General features: G+C 30.4%; 2 protein-coding genes across 2 annotated transcripts in view; both read right to left on the bottom strand.

Annotated features, from left to right (window-relative positions):
• Positions 1 to 3603: 3603 nt before the first annotated feature.
• LOC110414158 (transcription elongation factor) lies at positions 3604 to 4351 on the bottom strand. The gene has a single exon (XM_021425224.1). It carries the CDS (start codon positions 4316 to 4318, stop codon positions 3782 to 3784), a length of 537 nt encoding a protein of 178 aa, XP_021280899.1. The 5' UTR covers positions 4319 to 4351; the 3' UTR covers positions 3604 to 3781.
• Positions 4352 to 17037: 12686 nt separating this feature from the next.
• LOC110413411 (protein SRC2-like) overlaps positions 17038 to 17359 on the bottom strand; it is a 3249-nt gene continuing 2927 nt past the window's right edge. The window contains exon 2 of the mRNA XM_021424184.2: positions 17038 to 17184. Within this exon, the coding sequence (XP_021279859.1) occupies positions 17038 to 17184 (147 nt within the window). The remainder of the gene's footprint in view (positions 17185 to 17359) is intronic.

The raw sequence follows: 17359 nt of genomic DNA, 5'->3' as shown, positions 1-17359 counted from the left end.
GAGCACATTCATTGTAATGTGCCTAATTAAATTACATTGCAAACAAACACTGTAAGTAAAATTGCAAGACAATTACATTACAGCCAATGAATTTAATGTGATTACAGTTTAAAGTCAATATAATCAAATTGTATTAAACTCTGCAATGCTATTAAAAACATTTTTACCTTTCAATTTTGTTATTTTATTAAAGACATTTTGTAATGTTATAATTTGTTTTTTATATATATAAATTTTGACAAATATCTCTTTGTGGCTCTTAGTAGTCATTCTCTGTTGGATGGTAGATGATGATTGTCAATAAAATTTATATTATCTTTTAAAAAAATAAATTAAAATAAAATATATAATATGAGAAATGAAAATAAATATATAACATTAAAAATATATTTCAAAGATGATATTATATAAAAATTAATAATAAAAAATATAAATATATCAAACATGCATTTTAATAAATAAGGGTAGTTTTGAAATTGATTACATTCCCAACAAATTATTTGTAAATCAAACGCTGTAATTTTATCTTCTTTGCATTTTAATCATTAATTTACTTATATACAAAATACTATAATGTTATCTTTTTTACAATTACATTACTTGCAATCATATTGCCTATAATTATATTACATTATAAGGTACCAAACGCCACCTAAAAATAATAACCAGTGGCTAAAGGTGTTGGTGGTGTGCTTTGTGATAGTAATGGTTGTGTCTTAATTACCTTTTCTTCACCAAGAGATTATCTTGTTGGGTGAGGGTTGATCATGCATCAAATATAAATAAATGCAGCAAAATAAATTTAAGATTAAATTACGCCTCACCTCCTTAGGATCTCTTTCATGTCAAATTGAGTACAAAATTAAATTATAAATAATATATATATGATCATATCAAGTTTACCTTTACAACAAAGGTTGATGAATCCTTTGTTAAACCACCAATTTGCCTTCAAAAAGCTCAACCACCTCAGCCTGGTTGTTGCAAACCAAAGCTGTCTAAGGAATCTTTGTGTAGTTTCTAATGGTGATCCACACTAATGAATTAGAAAATTCTTCTTTAAGGATTAGGAGTGCTATGCCTTAACAATGTGCTAGTAAAGATGAGTTTTATAAACTCATAATCTACACAAAATTGTGGGGCTGAAAAAGAATCAAGTGAATAAAAAACTATTTTTTTTTGCACAAGGAATGCAAGAAAAAGAGTTTCTAATCTACAGCCCCTTTTTCTTTTTTTTAGCTTTTTCTCTCATCTTTTGTTGGAGGCTATAGCAAGGTATTTATACCTCGGATTAATTTTAAACCTTAATAATAAAACTATTTTATAATTACAAATTAATCCAATAATTTGAATAAATAATTTAATTAAGTCCTTAAGAAGCTCAATTAACTTAATTGTTTAATTTAATCAATTAGGCCCAATAACTTGATTAAACAAATTTAATTAATTAGGCCTAATAACTTAATTATTTAATTTAATTAATTAGGCCCAATGACTTAATTAAATAATTTAATGAATTAGGCACAACTTAAGGTGTATGACTTATTAGGCTTCTAACATGTTGGCAATGAACTCAATACATAATTCTTAAATTAACCTTAGACTTAGATAAAATTAAACTACCTTAAATTTATCATTAATCAAGTTAACTACATAGAGTTCATAGACCAAGATTTGGATCTAACAATTCGTCACAGAGACTCAAATGTTAGAAGAGTCAAGATGGTTTGACTCAACCTTTCAGTGATCAGCCTTTCAATGTAATTCATTCTTGCATCATATATCCCGAAAATGATAAGAGCAAGGTGCAGTGTCTACTTTTATTGATCTCCATGTTCGTTCTTAAAGTTTGATCATCAGCTTTATAAAGACTTATGAAACTCTTTTCATAATCTTCAAGTCACCTTGGCCAAGGACTTCAATAAGCTAATATCAACCAAGAACAATTAAGATATGTCCCCTGCATCACTTGGGGTGATGATTCCTATTTTGACCACTCATTTGTCTTCACATGCTTCATGCTATACCCAAAAACATTCCGTTTTGACATCCTTGGTTAGCCACCTGTAGGGATAAAATCAAGCATAACACTCCACACATAAGACAACTTGGTGTCTCAAGTCTAGAGAGTATTTATACAACTGACACATGAGAATATCACATAGACACTTGAGTAAAACACCAAATGCACTTCTCACGGCAGGTCATGCTTAGTGAACTTGCTTTCTTAGGCAAACACCTACATTCTAGTTTCAAGTATCTTTACATTTTAGCCTATGAGATCGATTGCTTACTTCTCAAGTAAGGAATATAGAATGTACCAGTCTTTAGGCATCATTGATGTCTAGTCTCAATGATACATTGACCATAAACATTTTTTAGATTACGTTTTGATGCATAAGGATCTCATAACTACAATCCATTACAGTTTCCTTACAAGGCATATTAATTTCATGAACTTCATCCAATTATACTTTATAACTTGTTATAATTGATGTCTTATTGATGAAGAAAAACTTTTAATCATTCAATATGAATAATGTTATTGCATAATTGAAATCAAGTCTTAACCAATTGCAATTGGCTGCAGGACTCATCTCAACAGATCTTGATGCTATAACTATTATAGGGTCAGCTTTACCATAAAGCCATCAAAACCCTTGCTTTAGGACACACAATTTTATAATAATATAATTAATTATATTAAAAATATTCAAAAATTAAGATAATTAATAAAATATTTCTTAAATTAAGTACCTTACAAATGTCTATTTTCTCTAACTTCTCACATTTTATTAATTCTCAACTATTTATATTATTTTTTATTAAAAATATGTAAAAGTCAATATAATTAATAAAATGACATATTCTCTTACTTTTTTAAATTCTTTACTTATGTCTCTGATAAATCTTTATTTTTTATTACTTTTCAATTCTTACAATACTATTAATTCTTAATTATTTCTTTTATTTTCAACAACTAATGAGAATATATATATTTAATGATCTTAAATTTTTTTTCTTAATTTTGATAAAAAAAAAAGCCTCATTTAAATATTTTGAGACTTTAAACATTTAAAGTTATTGAACGGCCTTTTTACTGTTGAATACAAAGCGATTTGCAACCCTATGTAGGTTTACACTGCTTCAAAATGGGCTGGGCTTCTTGTAAGGAAATCTTTGAAGACGGCTCTTTAAATATTGTAAGGATATGGAGATGCTATGGATCCTTTTTCTTATATGTAGCTTTCTCTGGATTTAGTGGTGGCTTTCACACCTTTATTTTTGTGAATTATTACTTTAGTGTAATCATTCCATGAAACTATAACCTTTTTTTTTTTTTTTCAAATTGAGTGTCTATTCATATTTATTATTTTAAAATAAAATAATATTTACTTTCCCACAAATAAAAAAAAAGCCACTTTAGTAATAATACCCTTAATTAAAATACTAATTTTAGGTGCTCTCTTTAACTTTTACAAATTTAAGGGCAATAAATAATTGTAAAGCAAAAGCAAAAAACCTAATTTCTAAAATTTTATAACATTTTAATTTTAAACCAATAGAAAGTATTTTATTTTGGTGCAAACAAAGGTAGGTGTATGAGTAACTGAAGTTGATGCCAATATTTTTTATTTCACATGAAAATTTTACAAACATAAAGTCACAGCTTAATTTGTATTAAAATTGAATTGCAAAGAAATTGGAAGGAAAGTGAAGAAGGTTAGCCTAAAGATAAAAACACAGCGAAAGTGGTAAGTTGTGTCTAACTCTCAGGTCTCTAAACGCTTCTCTCCAGCATTTCTTGATGCCTCTTGAAAGACAAGAGCTTTTGCAGGCGCATTTGTTTGTAAAACCTGGTTATGAACAAGTCTGCAACGTGATCAATCTCGTCTTCCAAGCTGAAATCTTGTCCTTCCTCTTTGGAGTTCCTCACCATGTCAATGATGGACCCACCCTGAGCTTCGGCCTCCAACTCCAGTTCCTCCTCATCAAACAAACAGTGGGTCAGATCAGGGTACTTATCCTCATCCTCGTTCTCATCTCCATAATAACTAGCTGCGGCATCAATGTATGGAAGTATGGCTGTGCTTTGGTGGTCTTCGTCACTTTCCTTGTCGCCAAGGAGTCCGTGAATCTTGTTAGAGATAGAAGTAAGCAAAACCGCCTTCTTGCTCTTCATCAAAGTGAACATGATAAGCCGGGCCTTGGCTGCACTCATTTTGCCCTTGACTGCCATGGATTTGGCTTTGGAAATGGAACTCACCCACACCAAAGAGATGACCTGTTTCAAGAAAACAGATGCCTTGTTCTTCATTGCTAATATTTGGGTTGGCAAGTGCTTTAACTGAGCATGCAATAAGATCTAAGGGGGAGCTTGGCTTTCGATGGATTTATAGAGTCATATCGTAGACGTGGAAAGGCAAGTGTCCTGCTTTTGGAGCCCAAAGCAGCACTGTAGAAAAGAAAAAGCAGAACTTCTTAGGACAGCAATCTCATGTAACCCCACCACGTGGCGCGAGCTACATCAACGGTGAAATTGTCTTTTCTCGATCGAGTTTTACTTTATTTCGTCACTAAAGAAAAAATCACACACCACGAACCTGCAGGGGATGCGCAGTTTTAATACGAAAACAAAATAATGAAAGAAATTCCCAGTGGAAACGTGAAAGTTAATTAAAAGCCTGGACAAGTGATGGGGGTTTTCATTTAATAATTCTTACTGCTTTTTAAAAGGACAGATGTTCATGTTCGAGAGGAAGAAACGTTTTTTTTCTTTTTCTTTTTTTATTTTTGGTGTTTGGTAAGAAAGATGGAAAGAAAAAGATTTAGGGATGAAATTATAAATTACATCAATAAATATTGGTAAACAAAAGGTAGAAGAATATAAGAATATAAAATTTTTTATACATTTATAATATATATAAAAGTACAAATATTGATACAATATTTTTATTAATGAACATAGACATATTTGTTCATTATATATCTAAAATGCCGATATTTTTAGTAAATGCTAAAGATTTATCTTATTTAAAAATAAAAATTCTAATTGCATTGAATGACTTTTATTACAAAAGTTGTTAACTCTAATCATATTTAATATTGTATTAATATTATAAATTTCATTAACAATAGTTCAAGCTTATACTTTCAAAAACATTTGTATTTATAGATAATTATCATATAAAATTAAATGAATAGAAGTATAAGCTTCACATACCAGGCACGTCGTAACAAATATTAAGATTCAAATAATAAAAAAAAATTCAATGCAAAAATGTAACCTTAGTTTTCAATAGTTTAGAAGTGTTTGATTTGGAATGACTTGGTTTCTTTTGTGTCTTTCCTTTGGGTTGGATGTTGTTCGTTTGAAAAATAATATTTTTCGTTGGACATATAAATCTTGTTGTTGTCAATAGTTAACTTTTTCATTACTTTAATGATATGGCAATATTTTTAAGATAATTTTATCTTAATTTCATCTTTAAGCTAATCAGAAGTTAAAACTCTCTCAAAATTCAGATTTCATTTTAAAAATGATCTAGATTTATTATTGATTTTTGGCACTCCAACTCAAAATCAATACCATAAACCCATGTTTGATTTTTTGTGAGTGATTCAAATAAGGGTCCAAAGGTGGGAAGAGAACATGAAGGTTGAGTTATTAAAATGATTTTTTCTTATTTGCTTATGGGGTTGGAAATCGTAAACCTATGTTTGATTTAAGTTTTGAGTTTCAAAACTTGTTGTGAGAACTTGACATTCTTGAGTTGTGAGATTTGAAAGTGTTTGATAAAATTCGACACTCTACGTATAATTATGGAATAAATTTAAAAGAGATAAGAGTATTTTATTTATTTATTTTCTTTTTCTAGTGGAATTACTCTTAGGTATTGAAAAGAAAACCCACAAGCAAAGAAAAGACTGATGGTAAAACGGGGAATGGATTCATTTTATGATGAATAGTTGCTTCTTCAGCGGGGGTGAAATTCTGAGAGAAGGTTCCGCCCGCGTGTAGAACATGCCCACCACCGCTCCAACAGGGAGGATTGTGCGCCTACTTTAACTTATCTTGATTTTCATAACTATGGGTTGTTTCTGGGAATCTTTAAAGGGAAAAGAAACAATCTGAAACAAGGCAATGGGACCTTTCGTTGTCACTTTAAAAAAGCATGCTTCTACATATATAAATTCACAAGTTGATATAGTGTTCTACTTTTCTCCAAAGGTTTTTTTTTTAAAAATGTTTTTACAATTCTTTTTCTAGTAATTTGAGGCCACCTTAGAAGAGATGGAATTTGAAATTAATTTCCTACTATGAATATCATATAATTACTAGGATGAAAATGAAAAAATTTTAAAAATTACCAGAAAGGAAACCAAATGTACACTTTTTATCTTTGGTTTTGATGATTGCAAACTCCTTTATGATAAATATTTTTTTACCACGGGCAAACTTCAAAATATTTTTGTTTCTTTACCCCATTTTGTAATACACCCGAGGGGAAATGGAGCCCGACAACTAACGATTTTGGAGGTGTCGAGGATTCGGAGAACCCCAATTTTTATTATGACAAAAATGCAATAAAAAGTTGATTGTCTTCAAAACTTATATTGTTTAAACTTGAGTTGAGTTTATTTCTAATTAATAGAGGTGTTTACGAATTATGTCTAATTTTTTAAAAATCAACTCCAAACATGACTTGTCCATTTATAGATCACTTTATTATTAAGATTATAAAAATATTATTTTCATATTAATATTTTAAAACATGATTTTAAGTTAAAATAATACAAAAATATATTATTTATTAATAATTAAAATAGTCAAGTTATGCAGCACAGCACGACCTCAAGAAATTATGAGTAAGCTCAATCCTAACTCGAATTGGACTAGGCTTACAAGCCTAGGTGAATAGCCCAACCCTTAAGACACTTCTATTTCCAAACCTTTTGTATAAGTGTAATTTAAATTATTAATGATATTTTATAATAATATTCTAAATTATGACATTGTGTAATAGTACGTCCTTCCTAGTGATGCACAAAAATCAATTTAAGTACTTGGTAGCTTTTTGTATGAGCTCAAAATGTGTATTTTAGTCTCTCTATAACAATTTTGAGTAATTTAATTTTTATGTTCATAAATTTGTATCTAATCAAGTAAAAATGATAGCATTGTTGCTTCTTGAAACAAAACTATTAATTGTGCTAATTAATATGTCTATGGTAAGGCAATGGCAAGAGTGTGGATGCTATAAGCTATGCATGGGCCGATCTTCAAAATCAGTTTACAAAGCCAATCCTAGCACAAAGCTTATGAGAAGGTATACCATAAGAAATTTTCATCCAAGGGTAGAAAGGTTAAAGAAATTGTCACTCAGAACCTAGGAACTCAAAGAGACAACTTGATCCCTCATAAAGAACCTAGCTGTCCATTTTTCCTAATCAAATATGGTTATTAAGGTACGATATGAAATGGAACTCAAGTAGAGAAGCTCGACTTTTATTTGTGAGAACTCAATTTTTTTTTCTCTTATAAGGGTAGAATCGAGAATTTGAGCTTATAAAATATTCATTTTGAAGTAACCAATATGAAATTTTGTTGAGAAACTTTATTTTAAAATCTCTAAGTATGTCCAAAAGAAGAGAGGTGGAGATAAAACCAAAAACCGAAAAGTTTTGGCAGGAAAAATGCATTCTGTTGCAAAAGTATTGATACTTGAAGTCTAAAATGCCTTGAAAAGCATTTTGTGTAAATGTTATTAATACATCAAGAAGATGTATCGACACCAAGAGTCCAAAATGTCTTAGGATAGCATTTTATATGAAAAGTATCGATACTTGGACTAGAAGTATAGTACTTTTACCATGATTTGCAAAAACTAAAAGACGAGTAGAATAAGGATTTCACCATGGGGTATATAAGGTGCCACTCAGTCAGTTAAACCTCATTTTTCTCTCATTTCACACTTCCCTTCTTTAGTCACCTTAACTTGGAAATTTTCTTCCTCCCATTTCACTACCATCTTACAAATTCCTAGGTTTTACCTCAAATTGTAGGCTCCAACTCAATTAAGGTAAGATTTCTAGCTCTTGAGCTTTTTAAGACTGGGTTTTCAAATTTAATAGCTTTCTCTAAAAAACTTCATTATTCTCTCATGTGTTAGGATTTTCTATTTAGATTTCTTAAGATAAGCTCATCAAAGTAAGTATAAATTAGAAAAGAAGTGAATTATGTGATAAATTATAGTTCGAAAGACGTTTACGAGCTAAACCTTGGTTTAAGGTAATAGGTATCCAATGTTAGAAAAAATTAGGTTTGGAAAATTATGAGAAATTAATTGTGTTATGTACCTATTTTTTGTCCCATTGAAGCATCAATACCCATTGAGTATTGAAGTTTTGTTGAATTGGCAGTAAGCTTTGAAGATGTGGCATTTCTGTGGTGAGTGGACTTTGCATTCAAATTGTTTTGATAAGATAATGCATGAAATGTTTTAAAGTGATGTTTCTAAGTATGATTATTATATGATTATTTCAAAATGTGCATGGGAACAAGCTTTTTGAATTTTGATGTTTAGTTTTTGTGGTTGAATTATGCTAAATTCTATATATGATTTAAAGGTATTGTTGACAAGCATAGAAAATGGACTTAACATGATGGTGTAAATGAGATGATGTTCATTGATGATATGTGATGGAATCACATATTTTGAAACTATGTGTTATGATAATGTGTGATGAGCTCACAAAGAGATCTGAAAGAGATTTAGTGCTTTAAGTGGAGCTACTTGAGTTAAGGATCTGTAACTAGTGATAATATTCGTTGGTCATTGTGCACGTTGTAGTTGCCCTAGCTAGCAAAAATGGAAATGGTGCTAGCAACGTGTGGTGGAGGATAGCATATGACATGTATTGCTGTTAATGGCTATATGCATTAGACTATGTATATCCTAAAGGTTAACAGCTTAGTATTGCCCTAGATAGGGGGGACTGCAGTATCCCTTGGGTTTAAAATCCCTCGGGTTAATTTTAATACTTCTTAAGAATACTTCACTAGAATAAAATGTTTATTTAAGTTTGAATTAAAAATTTTGATATGATTGTGGGTTTAACTTTGCTTCAATGAGATATATAAGTGGTTTTTGGTTTTTAAAGGGTTTAAGCAAGGTCATAATGTGGGGAATTCTTTTTGATGTGTTTTACTTTAAAGTTAGAACTCATAGGGAAAGACTATTGCAAAAAAAATTTGAAAATTTTGAAAGAGGTGTCGATACCTATGAAGGAGATATTGATACCTTTAAAGCAAAAAATGGATTTTGGAGATGCCGATACTTGGAAGACAGAAGCTTTTTGGATGAAATGTATCGAACACCTCAAATCAAGAGTATCGATACTTCAATCTTGAGATCTATCACCACTTCATAAGTGAGGAATAAAACCATGTGAATTTCTTTGTGTTTTATTAACCTCCATTTTTCTTGATAGAACTTCAACTAGGAATAACTTAGGAATACTGCTTTGATATAATAAGTTTCACATAATAACCCTTTATAATACTTTTTACAAAGTATCTAGTACTTCATGGAATTTATTTTACTTAATTGACATGTGCAATCATTTTGGAAATAAAGAATGTCTTAGTAAATGCTCAAATACTAGATGTATCTCTACACATTTATCGATTGGCTTATAAAGCATACATATGCATTGTCAATCATATATATTCATGCACCATATGATGTAATGGCAAGTAGTATCCAAATGGATGGTTATGGAGCAAAGCTTTATCAAGTCACCATCTTGTCTTTGTTTATAATCTTTAGTCATTACTTAAACCTGGTATGTCTATAAATTCCTATCCATATCGATCTTTCTCGGCTTCTTGCCATTTATTACAATCAACTTCCAACCTTGCTTCCTCTTATTTAGTAGACTTATTTTCTATGAGCAATACATACTTAGCTCACTATAAATCTTATTCCTTTAAATCTTGATGTATCTTACTCGATATTTGGAGTTGTGATATACAACAAGTTTAGTGTTCCATGGGGTTTCACTTTTGTGGGTATTTAACCTTTCAAGCACTATATTATTCCCACTACCTTTTCTTAGCAAGAACTTTTTCTTTTAGGAAATAGCTTGTTTTGAGACAAAGAACGTATGCTTTTTGAAAAGTGATATCTAATAGAATTTTTAGGATATACCACAAATGGTATGCACACTTTATATGAGTTATGCAATACCAAACCATTGAAATGTGACAAGTTCAATCTTGTACCTTTCATATCCGATATGACATTTTGTCAACTTAATTTGGTTGGAGCCTTATTTAGGAGTATTATAACAGTCTATATTGCATAGCATTAAAATAAATTGTTGTTTATTTATAATTGAACAATTGTCCATTAGTAGATTGCTTTAATATTGAGCATATTCAATTCGAGCTTATAAATATGTAAAATTAGAAATGTAATTTAGAAAAATTATAATGATTCTTATAAATTTTAAAGTGAAAACTTCATAAAACATCCAAATGTAAATAAAGTTTCAAAACAATTGGGAAAAAACAACCTCTTAGTTCCTAAGACCAAGTAATTTGAATCCTAAAGATGATGGTCTTCAACAACTTCATGTAGCAACCTTTTCTTTATTATGCAATTTTTAAGAGAATCTCATCCTTTATATCAACTGTTTTTAGCCTTTACAAAACATCACATAAATGAGAGTTGTGTTAGGTATCTCATATTTACAATAGATATCGAATGCTCAATCATTAATTTTACTTGTAACAGAGGCTTCATTAATCTTCTTTTCCTTCATGGTAGCTAAATAAACTTTGTAATTTCTATTTTGGTGGCCTTTTCCATTGAGTTAAGTGCAATTTGTAAGACTTCTTCCTCCTCTTTGATTTTCAGGGGTTGAAACAACAATTGTCCAAACCTTACTTAGAACAAGGAATTGAACCAACTGACCCTAATAGGAGTAAGAAAAGGTAAGCCGCACTAAAGAAGAGAGTCAATTGTTAACCCATAGGTTTAGGAGGTTGAATATTGAATCACAAGGTTTGCAACTCTTTCCATTTTCCTCACTTTTCTCTCTAGATTTTGTGGATTTAGTTTACTGGCCTTATAGTGCTAGTCATGCTCTTATGTGTCTCTCAATGTGCAACATAAACCTTATATCTATAAGCAATTAATCTTAATCTTTATAGGACTTTGCATAACTTTTATGCTAATTGCCTAATTACCTTAAGACTAATTAAATTATTCAATTAAATCCTTAAAGCTCTCAAATTCTTTTAATTAAGTCAAACCTAATTAACTCTTTTTTGAATTGTCGATTAACATTGTTTAATGTGTGTGACCTTTTAGGTTCCTAACATGTTGACAAATATAAACTATAATTGATAACTCTATGTTGTAGAGTTATTTTGTCACGTTTTGAGTATAAAATTGGCTAAGTTCTTGAAATTTAGTTTAGAAATTAGGTATTTTTATTTATTTGTCTTAGTTTAGTAAATCACGTTGGTTGATTTAATTTAAGTTATTTTATTTTAATTTGATGATAATATGCTTTTAGTATCATTATTATTGAGTTAGTTTGTTGCTTTGTAGGTGTGCAAATAAAAAAGGCTTCAATTGTTAAAAAAAAGTGCATGAATGGCCAAGTGCTTCTCATACACATGTTCCAATATTTTGAGCATAACTCTCATTCTAGAAGCTTAATTGACCTAATTCTTAAGCCAACGGAAAGTTAAGAGAAGGGTTACAACTTTTATGTTTACCACTTTACCTAGTTAAGCCTAGAAAAAGGATAAAATGGCATCACAAATTGAAGGAACGCAGCAAAGAAGACAAGACAAGAGAGAACAATAAGCATTGCAACCATAGGTGCATAGGCACCACGGTGCTGTGAAAAGGAGTGTATGGGCCAACCAAACTAAGAGCTCGATGTAGCAATGCCAACACGATATCCACAGCAAAGAAAAATCCTAAAGTTTAATTTGAGTAGGATTTTGAACCCTATTTAAAGGCCTCTTCAAATCACTTAAGGGCAACAATTAAGATAGGTTTCCTCTGAAGAAAAATAGCCATCAAGAAAGCAAGAAAGTGAGAAAAAACTCTTGAGGATTAAAGATCGAAGACTTGACAAATCTTAGTTCTCTTTTTTTTTTTTGTTCTTCTTATGCTTTCTTTGTTTTGTGTTAATAGTTAAACTTTTTTGGATGATATTTTTAGTAATCATGAGGAACTAAATTTCTTATCTAAAATTGAAATTCAACCCAACATATAGTTTGAATGTTTAATACTCTTTCTTGTTTATGATTGGTAGTGTTTGAATTGTTTATTTCAATCCTCTGATTAGTGCGTTTGATTGCCTGATCACCAATTAGATAAATATGGTAACCTAAACGAAACTGGAAGGGAGAGTTTAGTGTAAGTCTTGGATGAAATAGTATATGTTCAATTTCAATTGTATGAAATGATTGATTTGATTCATGTGTCGGGTAGGAATACACTTACATGTCATATGTAGCTATAGTTAGAGTCTACGCTTGATGAGTTTTTCTTAATTGCAATTTGCATAGGAATATAGTAGATTAGTTAAGAGAGATATTTTTATAAGAACATTGGATGAGACTTATAAATACATTAGAAATCTAGGTTAACAACTCAGCTGTCTAGTAAGTGAAACAAAAAGTAAAGGAGATTTAAATACAATGTTTAAGGGATATTGTGATTCTAGGTTTCTGTTTGATTAAGTTTATCTAGTTAATTTGTGATTCTTGTTATTAGTTTTAGTTGTTTTAGTTTTTAGTAGTTTTAAAAATTAGTTGTTTAGATAAGATTGAGTTGTGTTAATTTTAATGTTTAGTAAAATTTTAGTAAGAATTCCTCGTGTGATCGATACTCTACTTTCTATTATATTACTTGTTAACAACATGTTCACTTGTATGGCAAATCCAATAACAATAATCTCCAACTAGGATTAAATGAATTAAACTCATTTCCATTCATTATCAATTTTCAATTGATTAGTTCATATTTACAAGTCAAGATTGGCATCTAATAATACATCATAACTACTTAATGTTAGAAAGAGTCATAATGATTTGACTTAATCTTTCAATGAACAGTCTTGTAATGTACTGATTATCCTTTCATCATCCAATATCTTAGCAAAACTTAGAGCATGATGTAATATCTGTTCTAATTTTGTCTTTACCATTTTAGCACTTGAATCTAATGTTAAAGCTCATTATTAGAAAGTGCATAGACTCTTTGTCAACTTCTCTAGTTGCCTTGTCTAAGGACTTCCATAAGTTATTATTATTAAAGTCACAATAGGATATTCCCTTTAGATTCACTTAAGGTGATGAATTCTCTATTGATCATTGACTTTTGTGGATATGTTTCATGCTATACTCAATATCCATCCCTTTTTAAGCATCCTTGGCTAGGACCATTTTATATAGTATCAAAACATAGCACTTCACATATAAGGTAACCCAATGATCTCAAGTTTAAAGATTAGTTACACAACTGTTACATGAGAATTTGTTTTATAGACACTTAAGTGATATATTAAATGAAATTTTCATAATGGGTCATGTTTAATGAACTTTTTCTTATAATAAGCATTTGCATGTTATTTTAAGTATCCGCACACTTCAATCTATGAGATTGTTTGTCCATTTCATAAGTGAGGAACATGACCATGTTTTGGTGTTCATGTTTTATCAATATCCATTTTCATTGATAAAGCTTTGACTATGAATAATTGAAGAACAATGCTTTGATGCAATAAGATCCTTATAATTATAACCATTCATAGTACTTCTATAACAATTCTATGAATTTTATTTCAACTAATTGATATTTATAGGTTTTTAGAAAATAAACAAATGCCTTTTATATATAACAAATACTTAACTATAAGATGTATCTCAACACAACAATTGACTTGTAGGGCATTCAACTACTTTATTACTTTTTTCACAAGGAGAAGTGAGAACACAACCAACAACCAGGGGAATTCGTCGACAACAAGGAGACAATTCTCTAAGTTATGTGTGATTTGCATGTTTTCTTCTTTTTTGGTCAATACATAGGGCTTTGGTCAATACATAGGGCTTTGGTCAATTATTTCGTAAACTTCTATCAATAAAAGGAATACCAAGAGTCCCCACTCAAGGGAAGAATAAACTATGGTTGAAATGGAAAATGAAGAATAATCGATGGTTCATAAGGTTAAAAGAAGTCAGTCACTGGCTTTCACCTTTATTGTCGATTTCTTCACAAGTCTCTTAGGATTTCCTTGTTTGTGGATTGACTGTAGCCATGAATTGCTACCTCATAATGTGCAACATAAGCCTAATATTTAAAGGCAATCGAGTTTATCCTAATCCTAATAGGATTTGCATAACTTTTATTCTAATTACAAAATTAACTCAAGATTAATTAAAATCATTTAATTAAGTCCTTGAAATTTTTAACTTCTTTTAATTAAGTCCAACTTTGTTAGTGCTTTTTCAAATTCTCAAACAATATTCTTTAATATATGTGAACCATTAATTCCTAATATGTTGACAATAGAACTAGATTAATCAAACTCCTTTGCATTCATCATCAATTCCCTTAATTCATATTTATAAGTTAAGACTAACATCTAAAAATGTCTAATGACTACCTAAATGTTAAGAAAAGTCTTAGTGGTTTGACTCATACTTTCAGTGTATAGCCTTGTTATATAATTATTATCAATTTATCATTTAATCTCTCGACAAGACACATATGGTTGAAATGGAGAATGAAGAATAATCGATTGCTCATAGGGTTAAATGAAGTCGGCTCACTGGCTTTCACCTTTTTTGTCGATTTCTTCACAAGTCTCTTAGGATTTCTTTGTTTGTGGATTGACTGTAGCCATGAATTGCTACCTCATAATGTGCAACACAAGCCTAATATGTAAAGGCAATCGAGTTTATCCTAATCCTAGTAGGATTTACATGACTTTTATTTTAATTACAAAATTACCTTAGGATTAATTAAAATCATTCAATTAATTTCTTGAAATTTTTAACTTTTTTCAATTAAGTCCAACTTTGTTAACGCCTTTGCAAATTCTCAAGCAATATTCTTTAATGTATGTGAACCATTAGATTCCTAATATGTTGACAATAAGACTAGATTAATTAAACTCCTTTGCATTCATCATCAATTCCCTTAATTCATACTTATAAGTGAAGATTGACATCTAAAATGTGTAATGACTACCCAAATGTTGAGAAGAATCTTAGTGGTTTGACTCATCCTTTCAGTGTATAATCTTGTTATATAATTATTATCACTTTATCATCTAATCTCTCGACAAAACACATAGTATGGTGCAATGTCTACTCTAATTTTTGTTTTTTCCATTTTAGCACTTCATTCTAATAGTCAAACTCATCATTAGAGAGTGGACAAACCCTTTGCCAACATCTCTACTTGCCTAGGCTTATAGCTTCCATGAGTTATCACTTATCAAGGTACAATGCAATTGTCCCCTTAGTCTCATTTAACATGATGAATCCTCTTTTGATTATTGACTTGCCTTCATGTGCTTCGTGATATACTTGATATTCGTCCCTTTTTGAGCATCCTTGATTATGAATACTTTAGATAGTATCAAAAAAATAACATTCCACATAAGGTAACTTGTTTTTATAAGAAGCACCCACATGAGAATTTGTTTTATAGACATTTGAGCAATATACCAAATGGAATTCTCATGAAAGGTCATATCTAGTAAACTTGTTCTTGTAAGAAGCACCCACATGTTATTTCAGATATCTTTATACTTCAATTTATGAAATCAATTGCTCACTTCACAAGTGGAGAAGATAATCATGTGTCGATCTTCATGCTTTATCAATATCCATTTTTCTTGATAATAACATTAACTAGGAACAATTTAGAAATAATGCTTTCTTAATTATAACTCTTTATAATTGTTTTTGCAAAGCTCATGACATTCGATGGACGGAATTTCATCTAATCGATAGTTACCAGTCTTATGCAAATATAGAATGCCTTTTGTTAATTGTAAATGCTTAGAACATAAAATGTGTCTCTATACAGCTAAGCAATTGGATTTTAGGACATACAATTACACTATCAAAAACAATAAAGAAATCGAATCAAAATCAAATTAAATAAGGAATCCAAATGAAAATAGGAGTGAATGCATAAAAGAGATAAAACCGAAGATGTGGCCAACTAAAACCAAATTTAAACGTGTAAGAGTTTTAGTGAACCTCCGGTTTTCCCAAGAGTGATTGAACTCTGATTAATAAGATGGTTCGATTGCTTTTAAATGTTGCTCAAATCTCCAAGAAAATTGAAGAAGTAAGATGCCTTCACACGTCAAACTGTTTCAAAGGAGTCTAATCTCTAATTCTGAAATTATTTTTGAAAAAATATATAAAATATTGTCCAATTTTTAAAGAAAAATTACAAACAATAGGTTTTTTAGAAAGCTGAAGAAATCTAAAATTCCAATTGGGTGAAATTGACCCGCATATACATATAGGTCAAATTTGGATTCAGTGCAAAATGGTTGAGTAAATAAAATTTCCTCCCCAAGGTCTGTTTCTATTTTCATCAAAAAAAATTCTTAAATGAAAACTAATTAAAAATTATGAAGAACAAAATGCCTTTGCTAAAATGTTTCACTATGAAAAGGATTTCAAAGCAGATGAATTGATGAGATTTCCCCCTTTTTTTTTTTGTTGGACATGTTTTTAGATAAAGATATTTGGAAAATAGACCCGTTTTAATGCCAAATGACCCATTAGATTCCTCAACCACCACTGCTTTGGTTCATTGGCCAAGTCCCCTAATTTCAACCTTGCCCACTCGATTGTCCGGTGCGATGAGTTAGTAAAATTCTAGTCCTTCACGTTTGCTTGTGAATCAATGGGACCCAAAAGAGGTGTCGTGATACCAACCTCCACTCACCTCCAGCCAACGCGAACATGACTTTCTAAAGCCACTTGTACATTGCGTTCAAAACTTGGAATTGACTTGACTTGGGAAACTCAAGTCTTTCCACGAATTTTCTAGACTCTATCTTCCAGTCTAATTCATTCATTGATTCATTCGCAGCTACAACATTAATTCTGTCGGCTAGCTGAAAACAAGAACATTAGCCCAGACCAATAGTGGCTAGCCGAGGAGCACAATTACAAAAGCGCTGAGAATAGGTCGCAGCTAATTCTTTCCTGACACAATATTAATAATAATATCTAAAAAGTACAACATTTTGCGGAAGAGAAAAACAAGACAAATATTGTACCAAGCAAAAC

The sequence above is a fragment of the Theobroma umbraticum genome, unplaced genomic scaffold, assembly GCF_002168275.2.
Source record: "Theobroma umbraticum cultivar Fairchild unplaced genomic scaffold, ASM216827v3 scaffold_4.1, whole genome shotgun sequence".
NCBI classification, from domain to species: domain Eukaryota; kingdom Viridiplantae; phylum Streptophyta; class Magnoliopsida; order Malvales; family Malvaceae; genus Theobroma; species Theobroma umbraticum.
The sequence above is the reverse complement of the archived record's forward strand: the minus strand, read 5'-3'. Positions and strand labels throughout refer to the sequence as shown.